Consider the following 22079-nt stretch of genomic DNA (forward strand, 5'->3'; position numbering starts at 1 on the left):
GCCAACACTGCACAGTTGAGCTATGTCTCACATTAAGTAGGCCCTTGGGTGGGTGGGATTTCTGCTGCCAGGCAAAACAGTGAGCGTGAAAACCTGGGTGGGAAAACCCGGGCAGCAGTGGTGTTACTTGCTTATACAGTGGCAACTGTATCAGGCTGAAACAAGAAGAAACAGAAATCTCTCATAAAAAGTCAACAAAAGTTGGAAAAAGCCAGTTAAAAAATGACTGGGGTTAGCTCTGACTTCATCAGCGCTATCTGTTGTGGAAATGAAAGAACTGACTTCAATGTGGTGTGGTGGCACCTATATAGGTATAGCGCTCGTCACTTTTGGCATGGATAATGCCCACGTGGCACCCAACGATGCAACCTACCTGCATGTATAGGTGCTGCTCAAAAACATCTGGATCCAGTCTGATGCCTGTAGATAATTCTAAGGTAATGAAACTGTGGCAAGAAGTCTATATCAGAGCAGATAGTAGAAGCTCATGCATTCAACTCCAACATGCTCAAACGATAGGCCATCATCTTGAACATCGAACTTTCTTCAAGAACAATAGTCAATCTTAACTATGGCACATATGTACATTTCTTGTAAAATGGAATGTGTGAAAATGTGATGTGTGTGTGTGAATGTGGAAAATTGAATGCATGGATGCATTTGACGTATGTGGCTAAACGTACTTATTAACAAACAAATACTTACTACTACAGAACACCATGTGGATGCACTGAAAGTTGTGCAGTGTTTTTACAAGCATATCAGATACACCTTGTGGAAAACAACTTCTGCGTGACACTCAAATCTGAAAACGATTTGTTTTCAACATTTCAAAAGAAAAATATTACATGGCTACACATCACTGGTCTTCGGCTCCACAGTTAGTGAGGTATCAAAAAGACGTGAGGAATCCTGTGGACCGGTAGATGCGCTCTGTTGCCCAATGGATCTGGAAATTCACAAGCAACTTCACATTTGACGTTCCAGGAAACACTGTTGGCCAAGTTGTGTTGCTGAGTAGGGTTGATATGTATAGGCAGAATTCAGAGGCACTTGGGAAATGTAATGCTACCAAGGTAACCATGAAGTAGTATGTGGTTGTAGCAGTATTAAGAGCATTGAGTAATAAAAGCTATAATATAAAGGTACATATGCAATATCGTCAAAGCCATGCACACCAATTTGTGTACACCCTGACAACATGGAGTGGGCATATCTAAGCAATATCCCACTCACAATGTGCGTATATTATCCAGTCTCCATGAGCAGAAAAATGTTTGTTCCAGAAAAATGTACCACACGACTGAACTTAGAATGACACCTCCTGAAAGATTTTGCAATGTGGAGACAAACTCTCAGTACAGAACGCAAACAGCTTGGGTTACAACAAGCACGTCATACACTGCTGAGAGATTTAGCAGCAACAAACAAGCAACAGTATCATGTCCACAATGAGGAATGTGCCGCCCAGCACTTGGGGGGGTCACACACACGACATATAATCCAGACTCTCCAAACACAAAAGGATGTTGTGACCACTACTGGAACTTTCCAATAGTTGTTGTGAATGCTCCTCAAAAGGAAATTCCCCTTTACTGCCACTTCTCTATTCTAATACCTGGCAATTCCAAAAATTGGACAAGGTGGGCTCACTCAGGTAATGTGACATGCTTCATTATGGACCACCTCGCCCCACCATGGTAAGATGGTATACCAGGGTGGACTCAACCTCAAGTAAAACTATCCTGAGGGAGTACCTAGAATTTGTTTTTTCTGGATATATAGTCGGGATCCAGTTATTGATGCTAAAAATCTCTTGTGTAAACCACAAAGTATCCTTTATTAGGTGGTACTCCCAAGATAAAAAAATATAAAACAGTATAAAAAAGATTGTTACTGAGTACAATGGCCCTTACATACCTCTGTGGTGCCAATATGGTTCTGCCCTTCGTCAGCCTGCCTAGGTCACAGGCATTCGTCAGGGCTGTATTGTGGATCCCTTCTCCTATACTAAGTTAAAAGTGTGCAAATGACCTAGAGCGGACCTACCAATCTTGTAACAGCCAAACAGTAATTTTCCCAAGTCATGAATAAAACATAGGTTTATAGTGTGGCTACGCAGTAGACATTTGCATAACATATTCACATTGTATACACCACACAGCTGTATTAGTCATAACTTTCATTAAAACTGGGAGATGCAACTTGACACACAACACTTCACTCAAAAAAAGATAGCATGCTTACAAAACACACGTGAAGAAAAAACATGAAGAAAAACACATGCATATTTCCCGTGTGGGTCCTTGTTATATATACAGGAGCATTGCCTCATGGTCTGCTGTGGGCAGGTGTCTCCTGTAGTCACACACTAAATGATAGGGAGATATAGGTTTGTGTAATACCACAGTCCTAAATCCATATATAAACACCTATATAGGTAATGTATATCATTCCCTTCTGTTAGAAAAACAGGGGGTACCCTTCTCACACACCCTCTAGGCATGCTACAGGGTAGAAGGCCTCAGTCCACTTACTTCATCAAGGAGAAGCATCTATTGTCCTCTCACAGTTTCCCCATCAAGAATCCATCTTGAAGTCCATTGTTTCACTAGTGGCGTTTTGTACCAATGGACAGCCCTGGCATCAAGGGTTGTGTCTTTCGTTGGCGCAAAATGATAGGCTCTTTTGTTAAACGCTCGGTAAATCGAAAACATCGGTAGGAAGTTCTCAACACCCACCCGTTGTCTCCCTTGAGTGGGACCAGAAGGGCGTCTTCATCTCCACACCCGTACAGCACTGGAGGAAAACTCCTTTATTGCCAAGTTTATAAGTGCCTGTATGAGATTTTCCAGGAGGGCAGGAAGTATGCACCTCTGTGAGAACTTGGGACCATAGGACTTGTAGCTCCCACTTGAGAGACAGCTTGTATAGTGCTGTGTAGTGCAATTTGCCCAGACAGGGGCTGAAAGTACTCTCCTCTCTGAATGCATAGGATCATGGGATAAGTAGTCCCCGCTCGTCTGCTCTACACGGAAAGGCCTGCAATTTTAATAAAAAGGGTTTGGTTATTGGTAGACTTCATACGTTAATTCCACCCTTAAAACGAATTCAAACATATTCTCAATCATATCTATAAGGCTTCATTATCCCTTATCCTGTGGCCGTGGTGCTGGGAATTGTAGTCCTCTATTAAGATAAAAGGTAAAGTATAAAAGAGGCTCATTGATGGGAATCCAAAACCAATTCTCAGAAAAAAAGGTCTTAGGTCTTGCTTCTGTGAGACCAACTCCGCTTTGTGAAATCCAGACTGCCAAGGTCCAAAAGATTACAATCAGCCATTAATTTGTTCAAAGGAAGTCAAACAATTTTCTTCAACAGTTTTTCCCAACGTAGATAAATCTATAATGGGGCAGTATTTCACAAATGCACATTTTGCAAAGCATTGGTAGTGAGCAGATAGTGTGTGAGGAAGTGATTGTCCCTTATTGAAAATGAACCCTTGATAAATCCAGGAAAATAATGTAGAGGAAAATGAACTACCTGAAGAGCCATTGTGCATATTTCTGTACCCAGTCCGAGGAGAGCGGCTGGAGCGAGGCATGATGAATGATCTGACTTCCTCATCTTCCAACTGCAAATTTTGCTGCAAAACATCTGTTTAAGATGATGTATTTTAGTTTGATGCATGACACTGCAAATCCAATATATGAAAATGCTTCCATTTTCAAATATTGCAGAAAGCAGAAGTTGGAATGCTACATTCTAAAACAATAGCAAAATGATATGGACTTCAACATGAGTCATCAATTGTCTTTATCAGTGAATAGCATGTCACAATATTGGTGTCATTTTCTTGCCCAGATATCTCAAACCTATGCTTAGGTCTATAGAGACAGTTTCAAACAAAGGCCTGATTTAGATTTCGATGGAGGGGTCACTCCGTCACAAAGGTGACAGATATGCTGTCTGCTGATGCAAAGCATGCAATGATGCAATGCATGCAAAGGGACGGAAGCCAACATACTCTAAGCTCCAACCATCTGGGAAAATACATAACTATGCTGTAACTCACTCATTGCTAAATTTGGGACTGCCAGTTAGCACATGGTGGCAATTGGAAAGACTTTTCAGTGGTGCGTCATGCACAATATCACAATTATGGTCAGTGAAAAGGCTGCTTACCACCAAATGTTAGTACTAAATGTATGATTAAACTAAGTTCAAAAACTGATCAGACAATATTTTACCACCTTGCTAATTATTCATTTAATCAAAGTTCAAATAGGGACTATAACCTTGCACCACAAAAAGATTCTAGCATATTGGTTTCGACTTTGCCGGCAATGGCCACCAGTAATGAACATGATATCAAGACGTGTTCTAAAAAGTCAAAAGATCCATCAATTAACTAATATTTTGAGCAGCAATTGTGAGACTTTTACTACTCATAATTGTCTTGTGACCAACTCATCTCCTACAAATGTAAAATACATTTACTGAACTAATAATGTTAGGTGATTCACTTAGATTTGTTACAGTCTCTTCAGACTATGATGAATTTTATGTCAAGACCGGAGGCTCTTATTATGCTTATTTCTTGCTTTTATTTTTAATAGCAGCACAGTCAAGTAAAGAAAACACCAATCCCATAAAAGGCCCGAAAAAGATCGGGGCCAATGGGAACAAGAACAGAATAAAACGGATCAATCAAAGTCCAACATAACCAATATATACCTATCTAAACCACGAGCAGTCCTCTTTTCTTGCTGCTTGCAGTCAAGATAAGTATATGTTGGTTCTTAATATATATCTTTCCTATGTCTGGTTTATAGAATTGTATATGTTATTTGCTTACTGTGCCTTTTTGAATGTATTCGATGTAATTTGTCTTAATGCTTTGTGTTTTCCCTTTCCTGCTTGTGCTTCCTTTTGGTATCGTCGGGCGACCGCTGGGCCGTTTCTCCTTGTTGTCGGGGTTCTAAATGAGTCGCCTCTGCCCTGTTCTGACGCGCGTCTATAAACAGCAGTTCTTTTCCGTTTCTGCCACCCGTATATGCCTTTCTCTTTGAGAAAGCACTGCGCGTCTGCTCTGACATTCCTGCATACTTGCTCAACGTCTCTGGGTGTGGCCGTCTCTCCTCCTCAGAAGGGGCGCGGCCTTGGACTTAAACACGCCCTCGCTTTGTGTAAATCTATTTTAATCCCGTTTTGCTGGTTTCTTCGTTTTTGTTCCACTTTTTTGCTTAAAAATTGATTTTTCATCCTTTTTCAGGGTAATGACAGTGAGGATGAATTTAAATCAAATTTGAATGACTTTATCCAGTCTTCTGTAGCTAAGGCAGTTTCTATGTCCATGAACAGAGTCACAAAAAAACTTAGAAAATTCTGGTTTATCATATATGTCACAATCTACATCGGCCCAAACTGCAGGGGAATGCAGTAAGCGCAAAGCCACGGTGGCTTCAAAAATCAACAAACAGCCAAACAATTTGCGCTTCTGAAGAGTGAGTCTATCTCACACGAGATTGAGGATGAAGTTCCTCCCAGGCCTCCAAATAAGGAGGGGAAAATTACAGGTCAAAAGAGCAAAAGAAAAGTAAAGCACACTAATAGTGCACAAAAGATTGTGATTTCCGCCATCCACTACACGGATGATGATATTGACCCTGATTCAGATAAAGATTAAAAAAAATTCTGATGATGAGGACGATGATATTTCCGACTCTTGGTCTGGTCCTCCCGCTAACAGACAAAAGCCGGTGGTCGGCAATGTTAACCCCTCACTCAAATCAATTCTGGACTTGGAGGGTAATCCTATGTTTGACCCAAATCTGATACATCACCCTAATTCCACTGAATGGTTTCCATCATCCCATGTCGGGATTATATTTCGGCAAGATTACGCACTCCTTTAGATAAACAAACCAGGTCAAAACTTAAGGCGGAGTGTCCTAGACCTGCTCTCCATCTTCATATCACTGCTACCCCCTCTATAGACCCTTCTATGCTAACTTTTTTCTCAAAATTCGGCAAAGATACACGGAAAGGAGTGGATAGGGCCTGGTATGTGTGCCATGATAAAATGTTGGACATTGTGGGTCCTCTATCACAAATTTTTGACTTGGCCGAATCTTCCAGACTTGAAAATTTGTCCATCAATCCAGAAGAATTGTCCTTATGGATACAAAGAGCCTTTTGTTTGTTAGGTAATGCTAATTCGGCTATGACCCATGAGAGACGCAAGGGATTACTACTAAAACTAGATCCTAAATTAGCAAATTTAGCTTCTATGGATCCTGGCATAAAGGCCGATGGTCTGCTTTTACGCGATTCTTTCATCAAAGAACTGAGCAAGTACGTAACAACGTTTGCATCCCTGGATAAGGCCCAACAGTCCTTAAACAAAGTCTTCTCCAGTCGGGTTTTTGCCAGGGCCAGTAGAGGTAGGAGTCGCTCTACCAGCCGCTATCCAAGATCTCAGGGTTTCTGAGGCTCCTACAATTCTCCACAGGAATTCCGACCCCAGTTTTATCCCCACAGAACCAGAGGTTTCAGGGGAAGGAACGAACGTTTCCAGAGATCCTCACAACCAGCAAGTAAGTGTTACTTTTGGCCATCTTTCCGTTGGAGGTCGCCTAAAGTTTTTCCTTCACAAATGGGAATCTATAAGTTCAGTCCCATGAGTTCTAAATACAGTTCATGGTTATTCCATCGAACTTTACGACACTCTTTTTCAAACATCTCTGCCCCTCCCTTTAAAATTCTCGGCAGAAATAACTCATCTAGTATCTCAAGAGGTTCAATCTCTCCTACAAAAACATGCAATTCAACACACTCTTTTACACCCCTCTGGGTTTCTAAGTTCCATCTTCTTAGTTCACAAGAAAAACAAAAAGTTGAGACCGGTCATAAATCTCACGGAGTTCAACCATTTTGTGGTTTACCGCCACTTCAAAATGGAGACCATCTTACATCTCAGGGATACACTCCAACAAAACAACTGGATGGTTCGTTTGGATTTACAGGATGCTTACCTTACTATCCCTATTCATTCAGATCATAGGAAATGTCTTCAATTTCAGAGGTAAGGTTCAACGTATGAGTTTTCATCCCTCCCTTTCGATCTTTCGTCAGCTCCTTGGTGTTTTACCAAACTCATGAAACCCGTGGTCTCCCATCTCATGACCCTGGGTATTCGTCTCATTATTTATCTGGACGACATTCTTTTAATGGGTCAGAATTTTCAATCCCTATTGTCTCAAATGCATCTAACGTGTTCGTTCCTTTCAGATCTGGGTTTTCTTATAAACAAGGAAAAATCAATCTTCATCCCGTCCCACAAATTAGAGTTCCTCGGTTTTCTCATTAATTTCCACAGAAGCTTCCCCTTCAGTTACCCAAATCAAAAATCAAAGCCATAAAATCAGAAATAACCCGCTTTTTACTCCTTCCTTCGATCGCCCTCAGGTTTCTTGCAAGGATCGTAAGTCTTCTCACCTCCTCAATTCAAGCCATTTTTCCCGGCCCACTTCACTATCGTGCTCTTCAGAGACTAAAGATTCACCACCTTCGAAGGGGTCTTGCCTATTCAGACTCTATCCTCCTAGACAACGAATCCCGTATAGAACTCCAACGGTGGTTGGATCATCTCGACGCCTGGAACGGCAGGACCATCTTTGCGTCAGCCCCAGATCTTGTGTTAGAATCAGATGCAAGTGTGACCGGTTGGGGCGCAAGATGTGGTCAAATATCGACTGGAGGTACATGGTCTCAACAGGAGTCTTTATTGCATATCAACTGTTTATGAATGCTTGCCGGCTCCTTTGCAATCAAAAGCCTCGCAAAAAACAGAGAACAATGTTCCATTCTTAACCGCAAGGACAATCTGTCAGCGGTTAGGTATATCAATCATTTAGGAGGAACAAAGTCCAAGCCTCTGGCGGAACTAGCCAAAAGCTTTTGGGAGTTTTGTTTATACCAAAAATTGTCGGTCCAGGCAGAATACTTGCCCAGAAACCTCAATCTAGTGGCAGGTTGGAATTCTCGATTTCTGACAGATTCCAGCGATTGGAAGCTTCATCCTTCAGTGTTCCAATCACTTCTTCTCAAATGGGGACCCTTTCACGTAGATCTGTTTGCATCACGTCTCAACACACAATTACCTCTGTTCTTCAGTTGGAGACCAGATCCCCTTGCTTCAGCAACGGATACCTTCCAAGCAGGATTGGTCCCAGTCAATCAATTATGTATGTCCCCTTTTCCTAATGATCAACAGGGTTCTCTCCCAGGTCCGACGTCAGCTGGCCTCGATCATATTGGTTGTTCCCCTATGGCAATCCCAGGTATGGTATCCTCCACTTCTGGAGCTGGCTACAGACTTTCCAATAATACTACCCGTGTTTCCAGATCTCCTACTCAATCCCGAAGGCCATCCTCACAACCTAATTATCAACAACTCTCTTACCCTCTCAGCCTGGAAAATCTCAAGCCTTCCCAACCTTACTCAACAATTTCAAAAGAAGCTTCAGACTATCTCTCTAAAGCATGGGTTCCTGGAACCACTAAGGCTTACAAATCAGCCTGGGCTTTATGGCTTAGCTGGTGTGTGGGAAAATCTTGCGATCCCTTTTCAGCAGATGTTTCCTTAATCGTCAATTTTCTTGCAGCCCAAGCAAGCTCAGGTAAGTCCTACAGAACCATTAATCTTTATCGCTCCGCAATTTCTCACAATCACAACTTTGTTAATGGGAAACCAGTTGGAGAACATCGCCTCGTTTGCCGACTTTTAAAGGGAGTAAAAATCTCTACTCCTCCTACTCCCAAATATAGTGAGCTATGGGACGTCAATGTGGTTTTACAACTGTTACTTTCATGGCCAGTAAATACATCTCTATCGCTCAAGATGATCTTTGCCAAACTGACAATGTTGTTATGTTTAGTTTCCATAAAACATTTATCTGATGTTAGAGCACTAGACATTTCCCGTCGATATTTGACTCCCTATGGTATTCTCTTTAAAATTTGTAGATGAGCCAAAACTAATATTTCATCAGTTTTTTATCCTTATTTTCCAAATCAATCTAATTTGTGTGTAAGAAATTGTCTCAAGGTATATGAACAAAAGACAGATATCTTAGAACGTCCACTGCCTCCCAACTACTCACATCTTTAAGAAAACCCCACAAGCCGGATTAATCTCCTACTTTGGCTCGTTGGGTCAAGTCGGTCATGTCCCAGGCTGGTATTGATATTTCCAAATTCGGCAGTCATTCCTCCAGAGGGGCTATGGCTTCTAAAGCTTTCTGGGCTGGATCTTGTTTAGAGGACATTCTAAGATCGGCAGATTGGTCCAACGATAGTGTTTTTCGTACTTTCTATTGCAAACCAATTGATTCAGTTGCTTCAGTGGTAATTGATATGCTTTGAAGAAGCATAATAAGAGCCTCCGGTCTTGACATAAAATGCAGATTTTCCTAGTATGTTATGAAGGAAAGTCTTAATTTTATTAAAGACACGGAGGCGAGTATTATCCCACCACATAAAATGTATTTTAATCAATTTCTCTTTCCCTCCCTTCAGTTACATCTTCTGCCTCTTCAACAAGCAACGGATGAAGATCGGACCTTTCCCGAAGCCATTTTACGGACTTCTGAACTTCCACCGTTCTTTTCAGGGATCCCCTCTTTCAAACAACTTCCATTTTCCACTGAAGTTCTCCATTGGATTAATCTTGTTCAAGACTGTTTTTTTTTATTTTGGCCATTTTGATTGTTAGTTCTATTTTACCAATGTTTTCTGCATATAACTAGACTTCTCGCTCAAGAAAAGAGGACTGCTCGTGGTTTAGATAGGTATACATTGGTTATGTCGGACCGTGATTGGTTCGTTTTATTCTGTTCTTGTTCCCATTGGCCCCGATCTTTTTCGGGCCTTTTATGGGATTGGTGTTTTCATTACTTGACTGTGCTGCTATTCAAAATAAAAGCAAGAAATAAGCATAATACTCGCCTCCGTGTCTTTAATAAAATTAAGACTTTCCTTCATAACATACTAGGAAAATCTACATTACAAGAAATATTTACCAGTTCAACAGAATCCCTCAATTATGTTTTAGTCAACGTGACATTGCTGTTGCCTTAATGCAGCAGAATTTAGTATACTTGCATGTACCACAAAAGAATCCTTGGCACCTGCTACTTTGGACACACTACATTTTATCCTCACTTCATTAATTAGTCACAATGAATCACAATGCAATCAATCAGAAAAACCTCTCCTTGATACATAGGCTACCACATATAAAAAAGGTATAAAAGATCCAGGTAACTGGCACATGGGTAGGCAGAGGAACTTGTTAATAGAGGGATGATGAAAGGAACGTCCCTGATTTGAGGCCTAATTGAGCAAAGGTAGGGGGCTTCACATGATTCACAAAAATATTTTAAATTAATCACATGGTAAATCAGCTTTTTATAATATAGGTAGGGATTAGACAGATTGGTTACAGATAAGTGATGAAATATGTTTGGGTTGTGTCTTTCATTCGCCCTTTCATCTAGCTTTTTAGCTGAGTTATTATCAATAATAATAAAAATAATCATTTGTAGGTGAACAGCACATAATATGTATTGGTTTGTTGTAAAGAGCTGCATTTTTCCTCAGAGAAAGAGGATCTGGCTAATAGTTCCAATCTCCCAGCCACATCTAATACAAAATGGAGGAAGAGGAGATTAACACTCCTCAACCCCACCTTATTTTGCACTAAAGAGGAACAAAAAATAACAATAAAATCTGCCCTTCATCTCTGCTGACAATAACAAAGAGTATAGCAAGCAAACGCATATGAGATTCAGGCACTTAACTCACCTTCTAGTGTGAGGGAAACAGAAGCACTGGGTACTGTAATCCCCCAGTAACATAATCATGATGTAGACACATAAAACGTGAACCAGAGCTTACTTGTATTAACAAAAAACTATCAAATATAAAAAATAAAAAAAATCAATGAAAGGGTTTTAAATACTTAAGTCACCTACACATACGTTCACCCCTTGCTTCAGCTTGATATTTTACCACAATATATAAATGGAACAGGAGCACTGTATTGTTTTACATTTGGTTACTCAGTTATGTTTCTTGACATCCCCTGACATTAATTTGATACTGGTTTTGGAAGACAAACAGTCTTAGTTTAGTCATTACTAAATTAAAATCTACATTCAAAAACATGTGTTTTTATTTTATCATTTAAAGAGATGATCTTTGTATAAGACGAACACCTGACCAGACTTGATCCATTTGTTCAGACCTCTGCCACCTTCTATACATTCAGTTTATCTCTGATAGCAATGTGCCAGCAGATAATCACCCTCTTATTAAATGGTAGTAACAAGCCCCAAACAAAAATTTAGTTTTCTTGCTTCCTTATCTCTCATCATCTGATAATGAATGGAGGGTTAAATACTACAGAACTAATGTAGATCTGCCAAAACACCCACAAAAAGAGATGAGAACAATGATTTGTAGAGATTACCAAAAATGGGTACATATTAAAATGTCCAATTTACCTCATTTTCCATGCAGATTGGTATACCAGATGGACTTTTTTGGAATACTACTGGCCTATATTACAACATTTGTACACTTGTTCAGCGAAATAAAATCAATTTTGGTATACACTATGGTGTCAAGCAATTTGCTTAACAACTTTCCACCTACATTTAAATGCATTGAATCTACCTTAGCCTTAAGAATTAAACTGAGACTGAGTAAGGAAGTGTTTGCGTATAAAACTATTTTGAATCACAGTTAACAGTGAATTCGAACCAACCAATCAACTCAGACTTTACCCTAATTACTTCTCTGACTATTTTGACCTATCCTAATGGATTAATATCATGGACCGGTTCCGACGTACACATCTAGTGGCCCAGACACTACCCAAAGGACAGCAAAGGCATTAGATGCAGACTGGTAAATCAATAAACCAACATTTTCTCTGAGAGTGGATGATGTGAGGAGCAGATTACTCTTACAATGTATTGATGAATAATCTTAAACATCAAATACTCACAGTTAAAACAATACATGAAATATCTGTGACTGCTGGAGTCTCCATTTTAAGTTTCTCTCTTTATGATTATACTTTTTGGTATTTCATTTTTAGAACACTGCTGCGACTTCAAGCTTTTATACAATGATAAATGTGACTATTCCTTCCAAAGCACTTTATTAAAAAAAAAATGTTCTATTACTAAAGTATCAGACTGTTAATGTACACCCTCAAATTAGTCTTTTACTTGGTCATTATAGTTCATCAACATTCAAATGTTGATACTGTTTTGCAGAAATGCATTGATCCCTCTCTAGTACCACATGAAATTGAGGATGTTTATCATTCCTTAGCCCATGAGTTGTATCTTTCCATACAAGGACTCAAAGTTCCTGCAAAGTTGAGAAAACAACAACCCAATAACAGTTTGGAGAAAGAGGAAGTGCAGATGGGACACATTCATCTAAGGACATTAAAGATCATGCATATTTCAAACTGTATAAAAATCCCATTTAGAACATTTGCAAAAAACTTAAGAAAAACTTGTGAAGAATTAGTTGCTGTGGATGTATCAGACGTGAGTTTGTGGAAAACTTGTGTACAGTTGCGTTTCAGAAAACCACAAAAAAGTCCCAAATGTTATTAATAAAACTTAGATTAAATGCATGTCTAACTTACATGGGAAAATGTCAGTGTTTTATTCCACAGTCACAAACCATCTCATCAACATGAAAGTCATACCCAGACAAGTGGGTAACATCAATAAATACGCTAATGCTTCCAATGTTAAGACAACAGATGGTCTGTCTATCAACATATGAAGAAGGGCCTTTAGTGGTGGGTTCATCTTCACATTTCAGAAGTATGGAAAGGTGCAGTCTGTGTTAAAAGTTAAAAAAATGGTTACCTGGATAACCTAGGTGATTATCGACTACTTATTACACTTTGTCTCACCCCATGAAATTGTTTTCCAAGATCATTCTTAATGAATGGCAACAGACGACAGAAGCTCACAAAATAGTATTGATCATGTAAATTGAATTGGAAATGATGCAAAGTAGCATGATCCTGTTCCTACTAGCTAGGTTTTTTCAATTGCGGCAGTGGATTTTTTAAACCCTTTTGTTTGACTGATCAGAGCTTTTTATAGAAAAAAATAGGCTTTCATCTAAACCTTAACTTAAATTATTCAGCATATCCTCTGAATGCAAAATTACACAACTCCATCTACAAAGTGTGTAAGTCAGGGCTGTATGTTAACACCAACACTTTTTATTTATTTATTTGTATTATTGGGCAGTGCAAGAATTAACTATTACATTATTTGAAAACCAAGAAAAACAGAAATTTTGTTCATCAATGGCACTAACAGGTGAATTACTAAAGTGTTAAACAATGAAAAATGAAATTGCCTATTCAAGTACATATACCCTTGCTTTTTAAAATACTTAACACTTACACTACAATTATCCTACATGCTGAGCAAAAGAATTCACATTGCATAAAATTTTATAAAACTATTGTTTCTCAGACCACGGTCTTACCCGAGTTGTTTCAATGTACCAATTTTCAATGGCAGGAAAACCTTTTGACTGTAAAAATCAGGGAACGAGCAATAGACATACAAAAAATGATAAACTACTGAACAAATTCTGGAAGTATGCTCATATTTCTTGAATACCCAAATTGTGCCAATGATGTTTCGGGTTGAATATTAGTCATCAGCATCTTATTCCAAAAATAATACAGTGCCGGACAAGTAAAGAATACAGGTAACCAATTCGCTAAAGCATTTGACTGGCACTTACAGCAATGACTTAACATTGCGGGATATAAATTGTGTAGGGTACTAGGTATATAATAGGTTAGCCGTCTTGAAAGGGGTGCCATTCTTTTACATTTAGCTACCCACAAAGCTTGATGCCCTATGGATAAAGTTATCTGGCATTATTCCACAATACTATCACTCCATCATATTTTTGCATTAGTCATTGACCTAAGCAACATTTCTACCTCAAGGGTAGTAACTTTTGTTATAAGATTTTTTCTGGGCCTCTACAAGTTTGGGTAGATCAATAGAGCTAAGAAATTGCTCCACATTACTACGGGAAATCACAGTGGCATCTGGTACAATTCTTTATAATGTCGAAGACAAAGTTGACTTTGAGTGACCTCTTTATTCATCTCAGCGTTAACGATAATCTACATTAGGTTCTTAGTTTTTCTTACTTTAGATGAACATGCAAAGAGTTTACCTATCTGCTGACTCTTGTGATATGTTTTCTGTTGTAAGGTCTTGTAAGGTCTGCCATAAAGAAATTTTTAAGATTCTGGTGTGCTTTACGACGAATGTTATCATCTTTTGTTGTGCCTTGTTCACTAAGGCCCTTACTACGAGCTAAGGCATTATTTATCGCCCCTGATAAATAACAATACCATGGGGTACGTTAGTCACTGGGTGAGATAAATAACAGCTAATATGAGTTGTGGGGAATAACATGCAGATTTTTTGGTGTTTAAATCAAAATCCGTATGACATGGTAAATACTATATATTTTCCCCTGCTAAATTTCAGCAGATTTGACCTGCTGAAATGTAACGAAGGTTGAGTTATTTAAAGCATCCAACAGTTATCATGTGCGTTAAATACCTTCACACTCGTAAATGCGACCCATGGTGGACAGGAGTTTACGCCCCCCCCGGGGAAGTGACCATTGCCTAAGGGGTCATTCCCCTTGTGTGAAAATGGTGCAAAAAAATAAATCCCAGGTGCCTAGTGGTTTCTCCCCCCTTGGGGACAGATCATCCTAATTATAATAGACCGATCTGCCCTCCGGGGGTACAGAAATTACCTGAAAATAATTTGGCCTCCTGGGGAGCAGACTGGCCTAATAAATGTCATGTCAATTACCAAAAAACAAAAAACAATTATTTATTGGTGTAGATGAGACAATGCTGGGTGGTAGAAATTTTGTGGATTCCTGCAGATTCCGGAAGATTGCATCACAAAACTGGGGAAAAAATGTCTGATTTGCCGGCTGATCTAGAGGCCAAAATCTACAGATAGGCACTTTGCAAAAAACACGTCAGATTTCAATGTAAAAATGTGATGTGTCCATATTGCGTTTCCTGTCGCGAGCATAAGGCCTACCCACACAAGTGAGGTACTATTTTCATCGGGAGACTTGGAGGAGCACAGAATAGCAGAACAAGTGTTATTGCCCATTGTCTTTCTCTACATTATTTCCTTCCAAACGTAAGACAGTGTGTAAAAAAAGACGTCTATTGGAGAAATGCCCTGTAATTCACATGCTAGTATGGGCAACCTGGAATTCAGAGATGTGTAAATAACCACTGCTTCTGAACACCGTATCTTGTGCCCATTTTGGAAATACAAAGGTTTTCTTGATACCTATTTTTCACTCTTTACATTTCAGCAAATTAATTGCTGTATACACGGTATGGAATGAAAACCGAAATTGCAAGGTGCAGCTCATTTATTGGCTCTGGGTACCTAGGGTTCTTAATTAACCTACAAGCCCAATATATCACCGCAACCAGAAGAGTCCAACAGACGTAACGGGATATTGCTTTAAAAAATCTGACATCGCAAGAAAAGGTTACAGAGTAAAACGTGGAGGAAAATGGCAGGTTTTTTCACCTCAATTTCATTTTTTTTTATTTCAGCTGTTATTTTCTGTAGGAAAACCTTGTGCGATCTACACAAATGACCCCATGCTGAATTTCCGAATTGCTTTCTGGGATCCAGCATTGGTTTCACACCAATTTCTGTCACTAACTGGAAGGAGGCTAAAAGCACAAAAAATAATACAAAATGGGGTATGTCCCTGTAAAATGCCAAAATTGTACTGAAAAATGTGTACTTCTGTTCTGTTCCTGACAGCTGTGAGGCTGGTGATTTTAGCACTGCAAACCCTTTGTTGATGCCATTTTCAGGGGAAAAAAACACACGCTTTCTTCTACAGCCCTTTTTTCCAATTTAAAAAAAAAAAACGAAAATGTTGCTAAATTTTGGCTAATTTCTTTGTCTCCTTCAGGGGAACCCACAAACTCTGGGTACCTCTAGAATCCCTAGGATGTTGGGAAAAAAGGACGCAAATTTGGCGTGGGTAGTTTATGTGGACAAAACGTTATGAGGGCCTAAGCGCAAACTGCTCCAAATAGCCCAAAAAAAGGCCTGGCGTCTGAGGGGGGAAAAGGCCTGGCAGTGAAGGGGTTAAATTCACACGAGAAGCTCAATGTATATTGTTAGAAATCTAGATGATTTACTCACCAAGAGTCAATCAAAACATAGACTTGCTGAAACTGGAGGAGTAATGTTATCGTTAGGGGTCAGTGTGGGGCTATACTATGGCCCAGCTGGTCTGGCAGGAAATTCTACCTCTTGAGGCACTCAATGGGAGGATGATAGTAGGAGGTGCATATGAGTTAGGCATTAGAAAGAAAAAGGGCAGTGTGGATGCTGTGAGAGATGTTTAGATTAGTAGTACTGACTGTTGAAAACCAGTAATATGTAATGTGAATGGCATATTGAATAGGTGGAAATATGGCTCAATTATGATTTACTTGTCGTCTTTTAAAATTGCCGTTATTTTTTTCCACAGGAAACACATTTAAAATGAATTAGTCTAAAATAGCAATACCTAGATATTTCTCAATTTTTTCATGTTTGGGGGCATCCGTGTAGGGGTTACTGATTTAGTTTTCTTCTAATATTGATTAGCAAATTTTAAGATTTAAGAGAGATGAAAGGGGCAGGTGGATCTGGGTTACAGTCTCACTAGAAGGGGTACACTTAAATTTCGTCAATTATTAAGATCCACCAGAGAATGAAAGAGAGGCTCTAAATCAACCTAATTAGTCTTCAAAGAATGTTGTGGGACCAACAATAATGCTTGGTGGGGATTTTAGTTTTGTAAAAATTTGCGAGTTAGATACCTTCAAAAAGAGAAAGCAGTAATATAAAAACTAAAATCACAAAAACATTTTAACATCTGCATTACTGATCTTGACACAGCTCTGTCTAATCTTCATATGTTTTTACATGTACTTGTAGGTCTAAAAGTGAGCTCTTACTAGTATGCAAATAGCTTAATGATCTGTGCAAGGACTGCCACAGGACTGTGCGTATACTGGATGTACTTTCCAAATACGCACGTTTAGATTTGTTGATGGTCGTATTATGATGGTACAACTTTATATAAATGCTGTATTTTTTCATAAATCAAATGTTGAGTGAATGGATACCTGCATTAAATCAACGCTTCCCGTCCCACTTCACATCAAGCTGTTGCCTCAAAAAAAACAAAACAAAAAACTGAGGTGCTGTTTAGACAGATGACCATTACAGCATTTTACAATGGCTTTAGTAGAAATGGCCCTTGCAGAAAATGTCTTTCTTTGGTAACTACTTATTCAAATAAGAAAAGAGTAGCAAAGTGGGGAACACTTTTTCCCTATGTGAAAAAAAATTAAGTTGACTGCTTAAAGTCTAAACATGTGTATAACGAAATGGCACCTTTTGACTAATATATCAAGAAAATGGGTCCCTATTACATAGCACAGAGTCAGTTTGTGCATTGTTGAAATCACGGCCCTTCACACTTTCTGCACCTGTGGTATGAGCAGGATGCTGCTTTGCCCCAGTCTCTTGAGGCAAGGCTCTTTAGCCTGCCCACAAGACTTAATTGCACTGTTCTAGCTGGGTCCACTGTAAATGCACAGTGCTAAAAAACATCCCAAATTTGTATGCATCGAAGCGCTAAGCAGCAACCAGTAGAAAAATGACAGAGAACTCGAAAGAAGGGACAGAAAGCAACTACAGAAATAGCAAGAGTTACTGTGGAAAGAGCCAAGTTTTCAACTGCCTCCTAAAGACCTTAAAGTTATGTTCCTTCCTAATAGACAAAGGAAGAGTGTTCCAGCATTTGGCTGCTGCCACTGTAAAAGCTTTGTCACCCCATCTGGCCATACGGCTACGAGGGACAGAGATCAAATGGAGTCCTGCTGACCTAGGCAACTGGCCCAGCACATACCACTGTAAGGTAGAACAAAGATATTCAGACCCTATTGAGTGAAGAGCCTTATGTGCTAGACAGAAAGTCTTACAAGTGATGCACTTCCTGACCGATAACCAATGTAATTGCTTCAGACTGCCGCTGGCCAAAGCTGAGCGAGGGAGATCTACTATGAGGCGGGAGGCGGAGTTCTGAATCAGCTGCAATTTGTCTAGTGAGTCTTTGTCAATGTTTAGCATCAGAGCATTACAGTAATCCAATTTGGAGATCACCAAGGCAAGGGTCGCAGTAATTCTAAGCTCCTTCTGAAGACAAGGGGAAATTTTCTTCAGGGATTTGAAAATCCAAAGGCATACGCTGGTGGTGGAATTTACTTGGGACTTGAAGGACAAAGAGTTGTCGAACATAATTCCCAGATTTCTGGTAGACGCAATGGGGACAGGCAGGTTGCCGCAAGATGGTGGCCACCAACGTGAACTCCACAGATCCCTACAAGAATCAAAAAGAAGGATTTTTTCACCGTTCATTTTGAGCCAGTTGAAGCCCGTCCCATTATCATTCTCACTCATGTGGCAATAGAATCTGCCTGCTGCTTCTTCCCAGTCCATATGGACGGGAATAATCAGCTGAGTGTCATCCACATAGGAGGTGTCTAGAAAGCCAAATGACCGGATAAGTCTGGCTAATGGGGCAACATAAAGATTAAACAAAGTAGGACTGAGGGAAGAGCCCTGTGGGACTCCACACGATAATTGATATGGGGGAGCTCTGAAAACACCACAGCTTACTATGGCTGTCATCAATGAAGGATTTCAAAATACTCAGAGCTTTTCCTCTTAACACCTGCTTGGTGAAGGCATTGTGCCATTAAATGAGGCAAGATGGTATTAAAAGCAGCTGATAAATCTGATAGCACTAGAATAGCTCCATCCCCATTATCAACTAGTCTATGAATATTATCCGAGGTGGTGATGAGGGCGGATTTAGTATTATGGGCTTTCCTGAAGCCGTGCTGGGAGGAATCCAGGCAGCCTGAGTCTTGTAAAAATTGGGCAAATTCGGTATTAAGACGCTAAACAAAAATTTTAGCCTGGAAGGAAAGCAGGGCTATGGGCCGAAGATTTTTAAGGTTGTTCGCCTCTCCACCAGGTTTCTTTTACAAAGGAACAACAATCGCTTCCTTCCATGAAGGGGGAAATTCTCCAATATTCAGGGTCCCCTGATACCCACACACAAGGGCTGATGACACCAACTCTGTAGCAAGCTGCAATATGTAATGAGGGCAGGGATCAATGGGAGAGCCTGACTTAAATTAATACTCATCCGAAGCTCTTTAATCCTCGCCATCCGTAGAGGAAAGAAATCGGTAGAATAGGAGAGTCACTGCTGACTGAACTATTTAAATGCTCATAGGGGTCAGGTGCCCCCACAAATTGAGCAAAACTGGCTTGAATCTGAGTAAGTTTGTTTTCAAAGAAATTGGTAACCTTATTACAAAAATCTTGAGCGTTTTCCAGTTCTGAAGGGGAAGCTGGAACCGTAAGAGAGCGTACCACTCTAAATAGTTTTCTAGGGACGTTCTTAGCTCCCTTAATTTTACATGAGTATAACTCAGTTTGAGCTTTATTTAACGCTTCTTTATAGACCATGAGAGCAGATCTAAGCTTCGTCTTTTCCTTCAGATTAGGATTTAATTTCCACCTACGTACCTGTTGATGGTATATTCTTTGTAGGCTCTTAAGGTCTTTAAAGTACCAAGGGGAGCCAGCTTTTTTCTCGACCAGGCGGCGAGGTGTCCTTAAAGGGGCCAGATAGTCAATTACCATTTTGACCCCAAAGTTAAATCAATCAACAGCCAACAAAGGAAGTTCCTTCGCTGTTTCCCAGCCTAGGGTCAGTACCGGACTAAGGTTCTGTTCTTTTATTCTATTCCAGTGTCTGATGGGCATTAGGGGGGTGGAGGGGTGGGATGGGCACAAAATCTTTGTCAGCCTGAACGTGAGAAGATGGTGGTCAGTCCATTCTAGGGCCCTATTCGTCAAAAGAGCACAATTATCATATCGAGCAAATATCCCATCCAATAGATGGCCAGCCTGGTGAGTGGGTGACGTAACCTTGAGTTTCAAATCAAGATTCCCCATGAGGTTTAGGAACTCACCTGTGTGGGGGTCCCGAGTAGCCTCAAGATGAACATTAAAATCTCCCAAAACAGTGCACTTAGAGGCCATAGTGATGCGCTTGATGACAGCAGGGCAAAGCTGAAAGAAAATGTTTTTTGGTTCTGGAGGCCGATAAATCAGCAGGCCCTCAAAGAGCACAATATTTTTCAGATGAAAATTAAAGTAGACGCCCACACAGGTTTCTGGTGTAACATTTATGGCTTCCCCGTGACAACAATATATTGACTTAAAAATAATAGCTAAACCACCTTCCCTACCAGTAGTTCTATCAAATCTGAAAAACGTGTAGCCGGGTGGGGAAGCTGCTATAAAATCGGGGCCTGAATCTTATTTAAACAGTCTAGGTTTTGGTGGGTGATCATGTCTTCTATTTCGGTCTTATGTTTGAACAGGGAGCACGCATTAATCAGGGCAGATGTTATGAATTTGGTGCTAGCGTCCTCTTTCCCATCGCAGTTCCTTAATCGATCATGTTGAGGAGTACAAAATATGATCAGAGTGGGGCAGCATTCCTGGCGCACAATTACAGTTATCACAACTCCATCCGTCTAGTTTATCAGGGGCAGCCCGAGCATGTCCCTTACACTTCTGCCTTTCAGCTAGAGTATAAAGTGCTTGTACAGAATAAGTTAAACAGGTAGAATTTTGCTTGAAAGGGGCAGTTTCCTGCCCCTAGCCCCAGTCGGGCACGGACGGGCTTGCCTTAGGCGCACCTTTGGGTGTCTGTGTCACCCTCAGTATAAATACCGAGGGCCCAATCATCCTGTAAACACAGGTCAGCAGCTAGCCTGCTGACCTGAATTACCCCCAAGATGGCCGCCACCAAAGAACAGGAGGGGGAGGGCTCTAACAGGCTTAATCCCCTTAAAAGAAAGGCCTCAGCGTCTGGAACAGGCCCACGCTGAGTGCCTGGTGAAAAATGAATTACTAGTCCCCAGAGAACACAAGCTAAAATGAATGATAACAGACAAAAAGGAAGGAGCCCTTTCGCCAGAAAAACGGATGTGGAAGCACGATAAAAAGATAGGCAGTAAAAAGATAGGCAATTCTAAAAAAAAAAAAAGTAAAAAGAGAAAGGCACAGATATAAATAAAGTAATGGACTGTTATAAACCCTGGGGATGAGGGCAAGATAGTGTGCCTGGCTATCAAAGTGAAAAACAGCTGGAAAGGCTACATATTGCATGAATAGGGGACCTGTTCCATGATAGTAATCCTACCTTGAAAGCTTTGGACAATATCCCACAGCCAATATCCAGCTTTCACAGTGCTTGACATCTTTCTTTATTACCAAATAGGTGGTGGCATTTACATGTTGTTGACAAGTTTTAAACTGAGTCTGATCATTTGACATTACTAACATATTTGATACAAAATGCCAGTCGTATACCATATTACCTCCCGACTGCATGGCTTGGCCTGGTGTAATGAACTTTTGAGACAAACATGACTTGTCAGAGGTGGGTCGGTAAAGGCAATCTAAACTATAAAGTCCTGCAGGACAGAATGGGCGAAGTGCATATCGCAATGGACCTGACTGTCCAGACAGTTGTGCTTGGTATACGTTTGAAAAAGATGCCCATCTTGCTGCCTGTCAGATGTCCAGGACTCTGTGGGCTAACACAGTGGTTGCAGCCTTGAGACTGATGGAATAAACATGCAAGCCATCAAGGGGTTGCTACTTGGTCAGTTCGTAACAGATCTTGATACAGAGTACTATCCATCTTGAGATGGTCTGTTTCTATGTAGCCTTCCCATTCTTGACTCCTTTGTACCCCACAAAGAATTATTGCTCACCCAAAACTCT

The 22079-nt window shown here is 40.3% G+C and overlaps 1 protein-coding gene across 11 annotated transcripts in view; it reads right to left on the reverse strand.

Annotated features, from left to right (window-relative positions):
* The window catches only part of LOC138246157 (uncharacterized), a 291013-nt gene that overhangs the window by 79942 nt on the left and 188992 nt on the right, over positions 1 to 22079 (reverse strand). For 7 of the 11 annotated variants that reach the window (XM_069200447.1, XM_069200446.1, XM_069200445.1 and 4 more), the window contains exon 4: positions 3544 to 3657. The exons of the other annotated variants lie outside the window; for them this stretch is intronic. In XM_069200447.1, coding sequence (XP_069056548.1) covers positions 3544 to 3657 — 114 coding nt within the window. The remainder of the gene's footprint in view (positions 1 to 3543; positions 3658 to 22079) is intronic. 11 annotated transcript variants of the gene reach the window in all.

This window comes from Pleurodeles waltl, chromosome 7, assembly GCF_031143425.1.
Source record: "Pleurodeles waltl isolate 20211129_DDA chromosome 7, aPleWal1.hap1.20221129, whole genome shotgun sequence".
In the NCBI taxonomy this organism is placed as follows: domain Eukaryota; kingdom Metazoa; phylum Chordata; class Amphibia; order Caudata; family Salamandridae; genus Pleurodeles; species Pleurodeles waltl.